Raw genomic sequence first — 14,667 nt, 5'->3', positions numbered from 1 at the left:
TTATACTTGCAGATAATGAGGACAACTGAACGGAACCACATTACTATTGCTCAGTGGAGAGAGAAAATTCACTCCTGAAATATCATCTCTAAAAACATAACAGATAAATTTTGTTATCCTTCTAACAAGCTGTTGTAATGCTAGACTAGGATAAAACAGATCATGCTGCCCTCTTGTGCTAGACGTGCACAGAAATCAACCTCTTTATTCCTGTAAGTGACACAGTGACACATGAAGAGGAATTTATAAAGCATTCATTATGAAGTAGAAAAGGTCCACGTTTCCCTCCTTACAGTTGCCTTGACATGCACGCAATTCCCTTACTGGCATATGGATAGATGAGCAAAGTTTCAAGAGACTCAAATCCTATACTCCAAAAAATAAACAAGCTCTGTCAACAAACACAGACAAGTCAGATAGGATAAAGACCAAAACACAACCACTTAATCTCTACCTTCCCATCAAGCTTTCACTGCAGCTGTTGAAGTGATGTTGTATAGATATCTGCTGATAAATTTGAATTTCAGTCATAAATATCTGATCTCTCTCTCTGAATGCTGGGTAACGCAATACACCGTAGTCACTTCGGATTATCAGCTCAATACAGCTAAGCGCTTAAGACAGTCGGTTACTAGTAAGGTTCTTTCAATGCAAAACACACTTAAAGCAGTAATAGATGCCTAACTATTTATAGATCTATCCTGAATTACAGAAAGGTGAAATCTGTGTACATACAATTATTTTTGGGAGGAAAGGGAGAAAGGAGAGGGGTTCTCATATTCCTCTTCTCTCTCTGCTATGTAATCCAGGTTCCAAAAATACATTCAGATTCTTGTATCATCTGGGTGAGATGCTCGTTACTATTCTCTTTACAATCTTCCCCTCCCTACATACTGCTAATGCAAGCTGTAAAGAGAGATCTTGGGCTCATGCCTAAACTGATTCACAAAGCACTTTTTTTTTTTTAAAAGAAATAAGTCATCTCATTTTTTTCCACCACAACTGATTGGATCTACACTGTTGGGAGCTGACAGACATGTCATGATTCACCACGTATTTCCATTTCCTAACGTCGACTCCCTGATGCTGCTCATTAGGCTGTTTCCCCAGTAAGAACTATGGAGAGCTTTACTTAAGTTTCCACCCTCGACTTTGGAACACGGGTCACCGTGTGCTCAAAATATTGGACCAGAGCATTTTTCTAATTGCTGATTATTTTGGGATAAATAACACAGCAAAAGTCAGTTCAGCAATCGCTTCTGCTAAGGTCTTAGAGACCTTATACAAATACTGAGAACACACTGTGTGCTTAAACGGCAGATCTGGCACTGCAGTATCAGCTCTGCTAACGTGGGATATGATAGCTAAGATATGGCTTGGCTATTACAGTCACAACCCTAGAAAAAGGAGCCTTTAATAGCTTTCAATTTCTTGTTAGCATGTCTTTCATAGTAAGTAATATTAAAAAAGAAGGAAAAAAAAAGGAAAAAGAAGGGGGAAAAAAAGAAAAACAAGGGAAAAAAAAAGACTTCAACTTAAATAAATCTCACCCCAATGCAGAAAATCTGAAGTTCTAAAAAGATAAATAAACAGTGACAAACCACATAAAGCAGACAATGAAACCCACGATGTTAAAGACAGAATTTCAGAACTGCTACACGCTGCTATTCCGAACAGCAGCATCGTCTCTCCTGTCATTTTCTTTTTCCCTTTTGAAAAAGGATGTATAGATCAGAACAGCAGTACCTTTGCACGATACCCTGACCAAAAGAAAGATAAAGGGAGAGAAATACATGCACACTGAAGTCAATCTTATATTAATAAAACAGCTGCTGATAAATAGAAACACACATCTCTGAGTCACGACAGTGTGTGAATACCAGCCACAGGCAGGTTTTATGAATGTCACTTCTACAAAGCACTGCTAATTTGAGCTTCACAGTATGTTACAAAGCAAACTGTTATTTATTACTCTACATTGTCCCTGATGTTTACTCTGTAGTTCTTAGTTTGTTATGATGAGACAGGTTTATGGGCATTCTTACAAGATGATTACGTATTCCCTCAAAAACAGAGTTAACGCATATACTGCACACACACACACAAAAAAAAGAGGGGGAATGGGGGGGAGAAGAGAGGGAGAGAAAAGGAAAATCCCTGCCTATCTGACAACAAACCCCACCAGTACTACGATTTCTTCTGATGTATGTGCTCCCACGAGCTCTCCACTAACCTGTCTTCTGAGCACATGGCTTCACTCCGAATCCTCTGCAGTGGCCCTGAATTTCCACCACCACAGGCTCACCGTACAAGTAGGCCACACAACACAGACTTTTGGGTTTTTTTAAAGGGGAAACTGTACATGTTTAATTCATCGCGTTATGGACGTGAACCTTTCTTCCATGAGTATTTTTCCTTGAAAATATTAGTAATTTCTCTGAAACAATAAAGCCATCCCTATACATCCTTATAAACATCAAATGGCCTCCTGAAACTATGAGAACAAATCAATTTTCCTTCTCTTCAAGGGAGTGAAGACCATCAGATTTCTGTTTCTCACGGAAAACTGGCTTTTTTACCTCAGCACCACCCTGCTGCCCCACTCTCTTCACTCTGCTCCAGCTTCTCTCTCTTTTGAGGAACATAAGGATCTGGATTACAGTTGCAAATCGCACGCTTCATGCTTGTGTGCATTTGGAATAGATAGCAAGCAAGCTACACAGTTCCTCAAAACTGAATTGCCACATATGCTTTAAATTATTTTTTAACAGTGAAAATAATTATTGGGGTTAAGCTTTCCAAAGCACAAGAAAGGCATCCTCACAAAATGCATGCATGTACATTCACCATATAGAAGATATCACTGTATAGATGAATCAGAACAACAAAGCAACTAGCAGGTCAATGCACAGCACCAAAGCCACGGGGTAACTCATTTCTCATCTGATGAGAGCAAGATCAGCCATCAATAAGTGGTCAACAGTCTGACTTTTAAATTTAAAAAGACCACACTGTTACAAGATTTTACATAAAAGAAATGGGAAAAACCCCACAAATGTGGAAAAATATGTAATTGCCCAGAAACAGTATATTTAATGTAATCAATGAGTTACATTAAATGTTGTGGTTGTTTGTCTTATGGGGTTTTTTTTATTATTAAACTTACCTATAGGATTTCTGTCAAAAAACAAGACAGGAGCTTTCAAAATGGATTGAAACATCTTGTTGTGCAAAGTCTGACCAGAATTAACAAGAACTTGAAACATCAGAAGACTTCTTATTATGCCAAACAGTATTGTAGCCACCGTTAAACCTGAAATCAAAACCAAACATAGACAGAGCATGCATACAGATATGGATCTTTCACAAGGAAAAGAATTAAAAAATAAAACTGAACTAAAACCACATTTTGTTGACTTCCGCATACAGCAAAAATGTAAACTTGAGCCTGGGGCCTTAGAATGAGCACAGAACATAGATGTATTTGCCAGTAACTTCAGTCACTATCACATCAATGTAAAGTATTTCTCTTTTTCAGTTTGAAAGAATTAGTACTTTATAGAAATGCTGGAAATGTCTGCCAACCCATAAAATAAATCTGTATTAAAACCTTTTGCATAACAGCTCTGCTAAGAAATTCATTTCACAGTGCCGTGTATAATTGTGGCTTGCAGAGGTCACTGTGAAGATTCAACATTTGCCAGCAGGTATTAACCAAGTAATATATACATGGCTATTTAGAGACAACCTTGAGTTATTCTCAATCAGTCCAAACCACTCATGCCATTCTTCCCCTTGTAAACCACATCAAATCATTTAAATTATGTGTATTTCCTGAACGCAGTGTAAGATACATCCCTTATGCCACGTGAAAGAGAGACCTTCTAGAAAATTGGTCTCTAGACTGTTTTCTTTCTTCTGGGCACACTTCCTCTTACAAGACAGGGGTGCTACAGGGCAAAAGATGGAAACAAAGAAGGCAGAGATTGCTGCTGCTCTGTTTGCTGTGTGTTTGCTTCCAACATGCCTGCCCAAATTCTCAGTCAATGAAGGGGAACAGCTAAGGTATTTACCTGACATTTGTCAGCAATCCAGGCTCCAGGTGATCTGCTCCAGAAACGGAGAACAGCCACCACCAGCAGCTCAGGCATCGAGGACACCCTTACATTAAGCCCTAACTACCAACATAAAACACTGCCTATTCCAAAGACAGGTTAAAGCAGGATGTAATTCAGGTAGGGAATCTGAACGTTTCAATATAAAGGTAACTTCTGCTGTTCTGTTATCTAGAACAAATTTGCCTTCCGGGATAGAATTTTCCCCAACATGGTTTAGGTTATACGGTCAGAGAAAGCCAAGTTTGCCACACTTAATCATACTGTGCAGTCCACTGGAACGGCTCGTGAAATAAGACATTACAAAGAGGAAATAAGTGCCAAGTTTATCTGGCTCCTAAATTGTTTTTTTCCCAGGCCAAGCACGATGTTTTCTGTCAAGCGCTTGGATCACGTGGATTCACAAAAAAAACACCTAAACAAAAAATCCTCCCACCTATCCTCTCACCACTCCTCAGAGATGTTTCTGAATGCCTTTAATGCATATTCTTCTGGTATTCCACCTGTTTCTCAGCCTTGTCATTTACATCTCCATCAAGAAATTACCATATCGTACAAAACTTTACATCACTAGGAAGTGAAACCACTTATCTACGTATGAGTTTTCTACATCAATTTTTACTACATTTCAGAGCAGCATTTCAAGATGTTTGGATGCCCAAACACAAGGATCAATGCCCTTTTCTGGATATTCAGAAGCATATGACTACATATTGAAATGGTGTTTAATGTCCTGCTTTGCATACAGATCTAAGATGATTTTAAAAACTGGTTCCTTCGCTACAGCACTTCAGAAGGAATGTAGCCATGCCAAGTTTTAGAGCAGCGCAGAACGAAGATCTATTTCTAATCCTTCTTGCCCATCCACATAATGACTGAAGATTTAGTTCAATGACCTATTAGTATAGACAATAACCACAACTGTACAGTGACTGACTCTCTGAATACTCAATTCCTAGTTTACTTTCCAGAATCCAGGCAAAGCAAATTAAAAGCCTACATTCACTGTTTAGAGCCTGTTAGTTTTTATTTAATTCATTCCAATTAATTTAGTCATGAAGCAAGGCTCCTAATCTGTTAAGGCATTACTCAGTTACTGCTAGAAATCATATTTCCCCACATTGTTATTGCTTCACACCTCTCAAAACTGTTTATTACAGTAAGATAATAAATAGTTCTTTAGACACACACACATGCATGTGTAATTACCTGCATAAATTCCCAAATAAAAACTAAGGCCTAGATGTTCGGTCTCATTTAATCCATTATTTCCATTTGTGGTGACATTCAACTTTTCTTGATGATTTGCCCTGTGGAAATGCACACAGAGATAAATATCATCAAATCACATTCTGCAAATATTCATGAGCACGTTTAACTGTTCCTGGATTCAACTCTGCTGAAATCTTTAGTTCAGAAGATCCCATGTACTGATGTTGTCATGCATCACACCGTGAGCAGAAGCCATCACAGGCTACACTTCACCAAAAAGTTGAAAGTTTATTCCCCCACATAAAATGAGCAAAGATCAAGGATATTCTGAAGTTTCCTAGAGCAGGGGTTTCCCACAACTACCACCTATACAACACTGATTTCTATTAGACAACGAGCACTTCACTGAAAGGGCAGTAACAACTGACTAGTTATCATCAACTCACCAGTAAGAGAGCCACCAGTCCTGGAGCACGTATGCAACCTTGAGTAAAAGAGGCAAATACAAGAGTCCACTTACAAAATGAAAAAAAAAAAGATGAGAAAATTAAACTTTTTTGCTATTCTTTCATGTTCTCTGGGAAAACATCACATATTCAAGAAAGTATGCCACCCAGTCTTTCAAGACCAGCAGCAATTTGCAAAGCACATTAGAAGGTGCATTAGAACCCTCTACAAAGAAAGAAGTTACCTCAAATTACCTTACATGATAGCAAACTAAAGGAAAGCAATATACTTAAGCAAACAAAATATAGTAGCTCTTCCTAATGTATGTTAATTGCACATTAAAGAACTCATTTTTTCAGTTCCTAAATTTGCTCCTAGAGATATTCCAAAATGCTTTTTGATTAACAAACTTTCTGATGTTACCAGTCCAGAAATTTGTGTTTACAGGAGATAATTACCAGAAACAGGGCTGAAGGAAGATGAGAGAAGAGAGAAAAACTTTTCCTGCCACATTCCTCCTGTGCTGTGAGGTGTCTACAAACCTATAACAGGGTTATTTATCTCAGAATACACCTCTGTTCACGTGAATTTAAAGTTCTGGCTGGTCTACTGCAGAGATTTGATCTTGCTCAGCTATCTTTGCAACAGACTCAATTCAAGGACAACCAAAAAGGAAGTAACACGTCTAAATACACAGACTATTTTTTACAGCCAAGACTAATCATTTCCATGAAATGAATTTAAGCTTTCACAGCAGGAAACAGAGAAAAAGGCAATAAGCTATCCTCACGCAGCTCCCTGAGCTCAACGTTTCTTTCAGTAAGTTTCAAAATCATTTTCCTTGTTTAAAAATTCTTTTATGTAAGTGCTGCAGCCTGCATTATGCACAATATTTGCCTATCCTTTTCCTTGCTTTCTTCTGCTAAAGAGCAACCCTCCTTCTAGCCCTTTTTATAGCCTGAACTTACCAGCAGATGGGTTTCTCTTTTAACTCTTCTGTCAGACTGTGTCATCCCATACCCAGTCAATCTCTGTACCCTCCCCAACTGGAAACACACTGATTGTGCAGATTTGTTACATACTACTTTATACACCTTATGTTTTTGTTCTCCATCTCAAAAAAAAAGCCAGACTGGTTTATGATTTCTGTGCCATGCTGCCAGGAAAATAATTACTTTCATAAAGTACTGAAACAGTTGACACAAGGCTCAGTGCAAGACCTCTCAATGCCGTACCGAAACTCCATGCTGATGTATAAAATGTGATCAAACATACTACAGAATTATTAAAGAACACCATGCTCCCAAACAGTTCAGATAAAACATCACAGTAACAAGCATGCACTATGTTAAAAAAAAAGGCAAACCCAAGCACACACAATATTATTTGTCGCTCCCAACAACTCACCTGTGCCAAAATATTGAGTACTAACAGTATAAAAATGACAAAGTAGTTTGCTCCTGCAGTGAAATATTTTCTGTAAACCTTAAAGCTTATTTTTCCCTCAGAGCGACTCTCATCTGGTACTGCAGCCAGTGCATTTTCAGCCTGAAAAAAACCCAAACCAACAAAAAAGAATGAAAAACATCAACCTTAGAGTTGTAGATTCAGACTAAGCCACCTGAAAGTCATGGTTCAGAATCCAGAAACAATTAAATAAGATGAAGTGATTACACATATAAAAACTTTAAATATCAGAACTATAGCTCTGACCAAAAAGAATTAGTCTCAGTGCACTAATACTGTAAAACCTACTCTGCAAAATCACAGAATCACAGAATTGTAAGGGTTGGAAGGGACCTCAAGAGATAATCGAGTCCAACCCCCAGATGACACTGTGAGGACTTTATTTTGCATTGCATCACAGAATGTCACACGACTTCATTTACAGCCAGAAGTACTTACTCTGTCTGACTGCTAAATCACGTTTTTCTTTTCTTACACACTACCTTCAGTCCTAACAACTCTGGAAACTAAGGTCTTGACTTGGAAAGATTCTGTTTTCAGAATGCAACTGTGGGTAACCTTTCATTTTTGGGAAAGTATTTAAAGTAAATACTCTTCTGGAAGTATACACTAATATCAATCAACATATGCCTAGTGTAACAAATTACCCATAAAGCTCTAATCACCTCCTTCTAAGTACCAACAAAACATCTGTTCACAGGGAAAACATGTAAAATGACAAATGGGAAAACATATTAAGCAAACAATGGATGGGGGACACTGAAAGACAGAAAAGGAAAAAATGAGTCAGGCATAAAGAAGGTAAAATAACTATTCAAATGAACAAAATTCTGGTGGGTTTTGTTTGTTTGTTTGTTTTCAGGGGGGGTTGTGATAGAAGAACTAGTGCCAGTTCAGTGGACTCGTGACACTTGACTTTGCTGTCAGCAGATATAGTTATACAAGAGCAGTGGAATCAACAAACCCCACTTAGATGTGACCACCTACTCCCCTATAAATGAAAAGAAGCCTATCTTGGCTTTTTGTTTCTCCAGCCCACACCCCCGGCACCCCCACATTCAACAGCTCTACTGCTATTAAAAAGTTTGGCACACCTTTGGGGATTTAATCATGGAGTCACCAATAGGACACAGATAGTAACAGGTAAGCATCCTGCTCTTCAGCATAAAGCCATTCCTCCAAAAAGGTATGAAACCCAAAAGTCTGTAGTTTTTTTTAAAGTCTCACTGCTTTTCATTATAGAAAACATAAAGAATTAAAATATATCCATAACATAAAGGCAACACAGTTCCACATGTTGGTGGTGCAGTGCTAGCACAAGACTAGCAGGGTTACAGGACTCCTGCACCGTTTTGGGTGAATGCAAGCAACACCAGCAGAAGGTCCCCTCTGGTACAGAAGCCTTATGGGTGCTTTTGCACTGGGCAGGCCAAGAGATAACAAAGCTGGCACCACAGAAAGCTTTCTGTTTTCACCAATGGAAGGGCTGGGGAGAACAGTGCAGTGGGAACCCCCAAAGTTACACCTCGAGGGCCAGCTCAAGGTCATGTGGGTACTTTAACACTACTGTGGACTTTGAATAAAGGCACCACTTCTGCACCCACTTCCCAGAGCTGAGGATTTCAGGGAATGTATTCATTTGAGCTCAGCACCGCATGAGCAGACAGAACCGACCCAATCCAGGGGTACTGACCCTTCGAAGCACCGCTGCCAGAGGACAGGACGAAGGCAGCACAGCATGGTCTCTCTGCACACCTACAGGAACACTTCCTGCAGACCGAAGAGCTGGTGCTGAACCCGAACAAACTCACTCTGCTGGGTTTGGACAGAAGAGCAGAGCTGCGGGATGCCTGCCCTCTGCAGCCCAGGTGGCAGGACTGCCAGCCAAGCCCAGAGTTAGACAGATCCACCCCGGGCGAGCTCTTACCTGCTAACGCAATCCAACAATCCCTGAAATTCAAATGCAGCAGGGAAAGCCCTTATCACAGCTCAAGTTAAAAACCAGCCAGACAAGACCCGAGACATGTCTATCCTTCGAGCACTCACAGGTGGTTGTTCCACTGCTCCGTCTTTCTGTGAGTGGGCAGAAGATTCCTGGGACCAGACAGAGGACTCGGAGAAGGTTCGGCTCCGGGCAGACTTCAGGTTGGGGGTTCCTGGAACCGACAGCTGTTCTATCTCCTCATCTTTTTTCAAAAGGGAAGCAAAGTCGATGCCAGATCTCAGGAACTCTGAATAGGTACCTTTCCCCACCATTTTACCCTACAATTAATATAAGCTTTGATTATCTTCATTATACACTTGCTGTAAAGGACAGTTTTTCCTATCTGCCCCTGCTGCCTCTGTCGCTCTGAGCACGCATCCCACTGCAGTAACGGAGTTGAAGCCTCTACCAGTTCCTCGTTTAGAATAGCACAAAAAAGCTCTTCACCCTCTGCTCAGCAGCTAACCAGGCCAAGGAGTATACAAAAGACCCAGTTACAGCCAGGTGAGAAGCTGCAGGAGACAGTCATGCAGTTTTAGAACAAGCTGCTGGACTACAATGACAGCCACCAGTCTTTTCATATTACTATTCGCTAGGGGCAAGCAGCAGCTTAATTTTCTGGTCCTCATAAAGCTCTACAAGGAGCAATGCAGATGATTTCCCCACTTCCTACAGCTCTATCATGAGCTCGTTTCTAGGAAGCTACTCTAACTTTTAAAAAGAGATCTGAATGAGAGGAAAAAGACAGCTAGTGTACATCACCACCTGTCAGAAGTACTTCCAAGTACTTCACTACTCAACCTTAAAAGAAATAGTTACAGCTTGTGCATTTCCCCTCTACCCATGCATGTCTGGTACAAGGAGGTTTGGAAGGAACCAGTTTCACTGAAGGCCTGCTTGTTCTCAAAGGTTACCTGTGACCATTTCTCAGCCTTAATTTTAAAAAGGGACTGGTTGCAAAATCAACATAGCTCTTAATTCACGGAGAAGTGTAAGAAACAAGAATAAAAGCAAAGCATTAACATAGTCCGAATTCTCTCACAGCTTTATACATATGTTAAGATAAAAATGTGGATGATAAAATTCAGAAACATATTTTTAGATAAGGTATTCTAAGAAAATCTTTTAAAACATACACAGTCATCAGTAGGCAGAAAATATATTTACAAGCAAAAAGAAAAAAAATTTTTTTCATTCTTAAGTTACAAAGCATGTGAGATTTAGAAGTACAGACACTGACATCACTTACATCTTTTAAAATTAGAATCTGATTTGCAGCATGGAGATATTGCAACTGGTGAGTGACCAAAACAGAAATCTTCTGATGCAAGGCCTGACAAATACACCTGCAAAGAGACAGAAAAATTAATTAAAAAATGAAGTGTCCCAAACAATTTTGACTATTTCTGGAAGTTATCTTCTATTCAATTATACAGTGCTTAAAATAAGGGAAAAAAGATGTCCAGGCTTATTACATTCATAAAAACTACACTTAAACATGTTCCTTACTTAACTTTCTAAGTTTTCAATGTAGAGGAAAGAACTTTTGTATTTCTGGTCTGTGGTGAAAGAGGTGAAAATGTATGTCATAGGCTGAATTGCAAAGAGGGTAATTTAACAGAAATTAAACTAATGGAAATAGAAAGCAGGGCAGCACACTGTGGACAATTATGGAAAAATACAGCCACTAAGTTTCCTGAGATGAGCTTTCAGAGGAGCTGTAACAGTGAGCCACTGAGAGTTCTGGAGAAGTAAACAGTACTACTGAGCTGAGCTACAGCCCAGTATTTATTGAGGTGGAGGCACAAGATCTTTGAACCATCTCTGACTTCTTCCCATGGAATCAGGCCTTAACTTCCTCTCCAGTACCTTACCTGCTTACCCTAGAGGCTTCCCCAGAAGTCTGGCATTTGGAAAGAGAAGTGAAGAAGGGACTGGGCAACACTAGAATCAGTTGGGAAGTGCAGTTCAATCACAGTTTTAGCAGAAAAGACATCTAGTATCTTTTCAGCAGAGCCCTGAAAGGGCATCAGAGACAGAAACAACCCACCCAAAAAACAGAGCAGTGGAGCAATGGTTTACAAGTGTGGAGTCTGCAGGCACACTTGTCACGCACAACGGGATCAGCATACGCACACCTGAGTAACCAACAGTCTTGTCACCGTCATCCCTGTGATAACACAGCAGGGTGACAAGCCCTTCAGGAGGATGACCCGTTTCTCACCTACTCACTGTCTCAAGAAAACAAGGATAATGGGTATTGTCTAGAACTGAAGTGCCCAGTGAAGGTGTGTACACCCGCATTTCCCATTTGGAGACGGAGTGCCTTTTTGAAGACTGTCTCAACTCACTCACACTGTTTGGTGGCATTGTGGCCCAGGAACAGGACTGCTACACAAAGCCAAGCAGGAACACAAGCTCTGGTAGCACCTCTCATTCAGCTGACGAGGAATGATGGCCACAGGGCCAGGCTGCAGCAGGCTCAAAGCAAAACCTTCTCAACTGCACAGGGACCTTGGCATCGTGTATTCTTCTCCACAGATCCACTCCTGTTCGGCTCATTTTCACTAACGTGAGAACTCCCATATGCTAACATGACACAGGAAGGTGGCACTCGCCACAAAAGAGAAACAAACAACACCCACACCCCCACACTTCTCCCCCCGTCCAAAATTCTCTCCCCATTCCCAAAACCCCAAACCAACCCACAAGAAAACCACAGCCACCCAATAGTACAAATTCAATGCAGAAATGCACACACACAGGAAGGGGACTAGGATGAAAAAAGAACATGGACTCAACAGCAAGGATATCCAATTGCTTACTGGGTTTCATACACTCATGTTGTATATCCAGCTAGCTGCCTACACAGCCTTTAACATCATTTTATCACTCCTACAAAGACTGCAGGAAGCAGAGTACTATAAAATGGTGAACACTAGTACTAGTCAGCATAATTACAGGCAGAGAGTATATTACAATGTTCCCAATAAACTATGCAGTAAAATGAAGTTAGAAGCAACACTCTTCTTGGGAAAGTTATACGCTTGTTATGCAGCGCCCAAGAAACAACTAGAATGCCATTATGCCATTCTTAGGTGGCCAAAGTAACAATTAAGCAATGTATTTGCAGCAGCGTAACTATTTGAGCAGTTGCAACTATTTATACACCAGGGTGTTTGCGGGAGCATTATTCTGGCGTTGGTTACTGCCCACCCTCTGAGCAGCCACTAACAAGCCACACGGCAACTAGAGCAGGAGCTGAAGGCACACAACAAAACATAACCTTCAACACAACCTGTCCAGAGAACTGGACAAAGATCAGAGAGGCTACAAGGCCTATCAGGAAAGCTGCCAAAAGAGAATAGATCAGGTATTCACCATGAAGAGATCGCACTTCCCTTTACATAGTCCCACAGCCCATACACCACTTTGATCACTGACTTTTCTGTGTGCCAGATGTATGCCTAACAGCTTACTGGGACAAACTACCCACTAGAAATTCCTTCTAAATGGCTGAAAACCTTTAAATCTTGATCCTGAGAAGGGAGGGGGAGAAGTGGGTTATCACAGCATCAGGGCAAGCCAATTAGAACTGTCAGAGCTGTCAGCACAGCATCCCAGTCTGATCTTGATCTCAGGAGAGAAGGCAAAAGTGATCTCTGTGGAAATATAAATTTCCACCGATACATCAGGTCACTCAATTGAGAATTTCTAAAAAAACAACTACTCTGGATTTGATACCTATCTGGGTAGAAAGAAGCTAGCTGAATAGTTTGTTGATAACAGGTGAGTAGAAAAATTGTCGTCACAATTCACTGGCATGAGCACAGGGAGGAAAAATCGCAACAAAGAGCGTATACTTAGATCTATTACTGAGTTAAACAACTCACTGCTCAGACAGCTCACTAGAAAATTTTGCCATTTAAAAATACTGTGTCATCATGAAGCACAGAAGTTGCAAAACTAGTAAAATACTAAGTATATACTTAATGTCTGTTTCAAAACGTCAGCCTACTTGGGCTTCATGTTTTAAAGCTTTATTTATTTTTTAAATACTCCCTCTGCCATTTGACAACACCCATTCTGCAGCTTACAGTGAGCATTAAGTTTGCACGGTGCCTTGGTGGCCACAGAAAGCTGAAACCAGAGTTCAACGAGAGGCTCAGCGAAACAGGTGATAAAAAACCTGGCACAAAACCCTGAGAGCTCACAGGATTCTTAGTAGCAAAAATTTGGCATTGTCTTAGAATTGAAAAAAACCCACACCACAACAAGAGTCCATAAGCATTTATGTTTTAACTAGTTCACTAAGGCTTTAGTTTTCATCACGGATCTACTTTTAGATGTAGCTGAAGAAAAGCAACCAGCCATTCTAGGTGAACTACCCAGTACCAGGTGAACTCCTCCCTTTCTCACTGACAACTCAGAGAATCCCAGGGAAGCCTGCCTCAACAGGGGACACAACTGGTCCAAGGTTTGACATCCGCTGCAGTATGCTCAGAACTGCCTCTACCCTTTGTACTTGTTGTTTAAGATCCCACGAAGTTCACATCCCTCATGCTTCTCCATTTCTCTCTCCAGGGGCATCCTCTGTTAGCTGGACTGCACATTTAATGCATGACAGCAGGATGAATTGCTACACAAACCACAGCTGCCATCGCCACACTTAAATACAGAGGCACACACAGAGCCAGAAGAGATGCAGACAAAGAAGACCCAAAGGTTCTTCAGCCCCCTCAGTACTAGGAAAGATGAAGAGACTATGAAAGTTGCATCCTCTTCCCCAGGAAGATTTAAGTAACAATTCCCAACAGATATTGGATAGGTTGTTTTGTATGTTTGTTTGAAGATCGACAACATAAGTTTCAGCATCCTTGAAAACATATTCCAGAGAGAGGGTACCTTTACCATTACAATTCTTTTTCCCCCCTCTAAAGTCCAAGTTTACATCTTCTAGTACAACTTAAATCCACTGCTTCCCAGAGGATAGTAGACCAGCTTTTACCTGTGTGCACAGTCTCTTTATACAATGTCTCTCTTTCATGCCTCTTTTTTCCTCCTTTAGACCCAAAAAAATTCTCACACATCCCGCCTCCCCCCAAGTGAGAAATAGCTTTCTCTTTCCACACATCTACACCACACACACACACACACACACATAGTCCCCACCACCTTAACAACCAAATGTTCTTGATGGGCTACACTGGAGCCTGAAGCTGTTCTACTTTTTTTGGAAGTGCACAAAATTGAAACATTATTCCTGCTGAGACCTTAGAGGTACAAAACATAATAGGAGGATTACTTTACCTGTACTGACAGATATATCACTGGTCCTAAATCCCAGGGCACAATTTTCTTAACCAGAGCATGATGTTGCTGACTTGTACTAGATTTGAAATCTACAATCTGCACCTCCTTTTCCATAAACCTGCGGCACTA

General features: G+C 40.5%; 1 protein-coding gene across 2 annotated transcripts in view; it reads right to left on the bottom strand.

The window, feature by feature from the left end:
* The window catches only part of ABCC4 (ATP binding cassette subfamily C member 4 (PEL blood group)), a gene marked incomplete at both ends in the record, with an annotated part of 145,879 nt that overhangs the window by 85,468 nt on the left and 45,744 nt on the right, over window positions 1-14,667 (bottom strand). For both annotated transcript variants that reach the window (XM_084279539.1, XM_084279540.1), the window contains 6 exons: window positions 3,167-3,313; window positions 5,325-5,425; window positions 5,774-5,811; window positions 7,182-7,322; window positions 9,288-9,503; window positions 10,475-10,571. In XM_084279539.1, coding sequence (XP_084135665.1) covers window positions 3,167-3,313; window positions 5,325-5,425; window positions 5,774-5,811; window positions 7,182-7,322; window positions 9,288-9,503; window positions 10,475-10,571 — 740 coding nt within the window. The remainder of the gene's footprint in view (window positions 1-3,166; window positions 3,314-5,324; window positions 5,426-5,773; window positions 5,812-7,181; window positions 7,323-9,287; window positions 9,504-10,474; window positions 10,572-14,667) is intronic.

The sequence above is a fragment of the Gallinula chloropus genome (assembly GCF_964237585.1).
Source record: "Gallinula chloropus genome assembly, chromosome: 1".
Classification (NCBI taxonomy): domain Eukaryota; kingdom Metazoa; phylum Chordata; class Aves; order Gruiformes; family Rallidae; genus Gallinula; species Gallinula chloropus.
The sequence above is the reverse complement of the archived record's forward strand: the minus strand, read 5'-3'. Positions and strand labels throughout refer to the sequence as shown.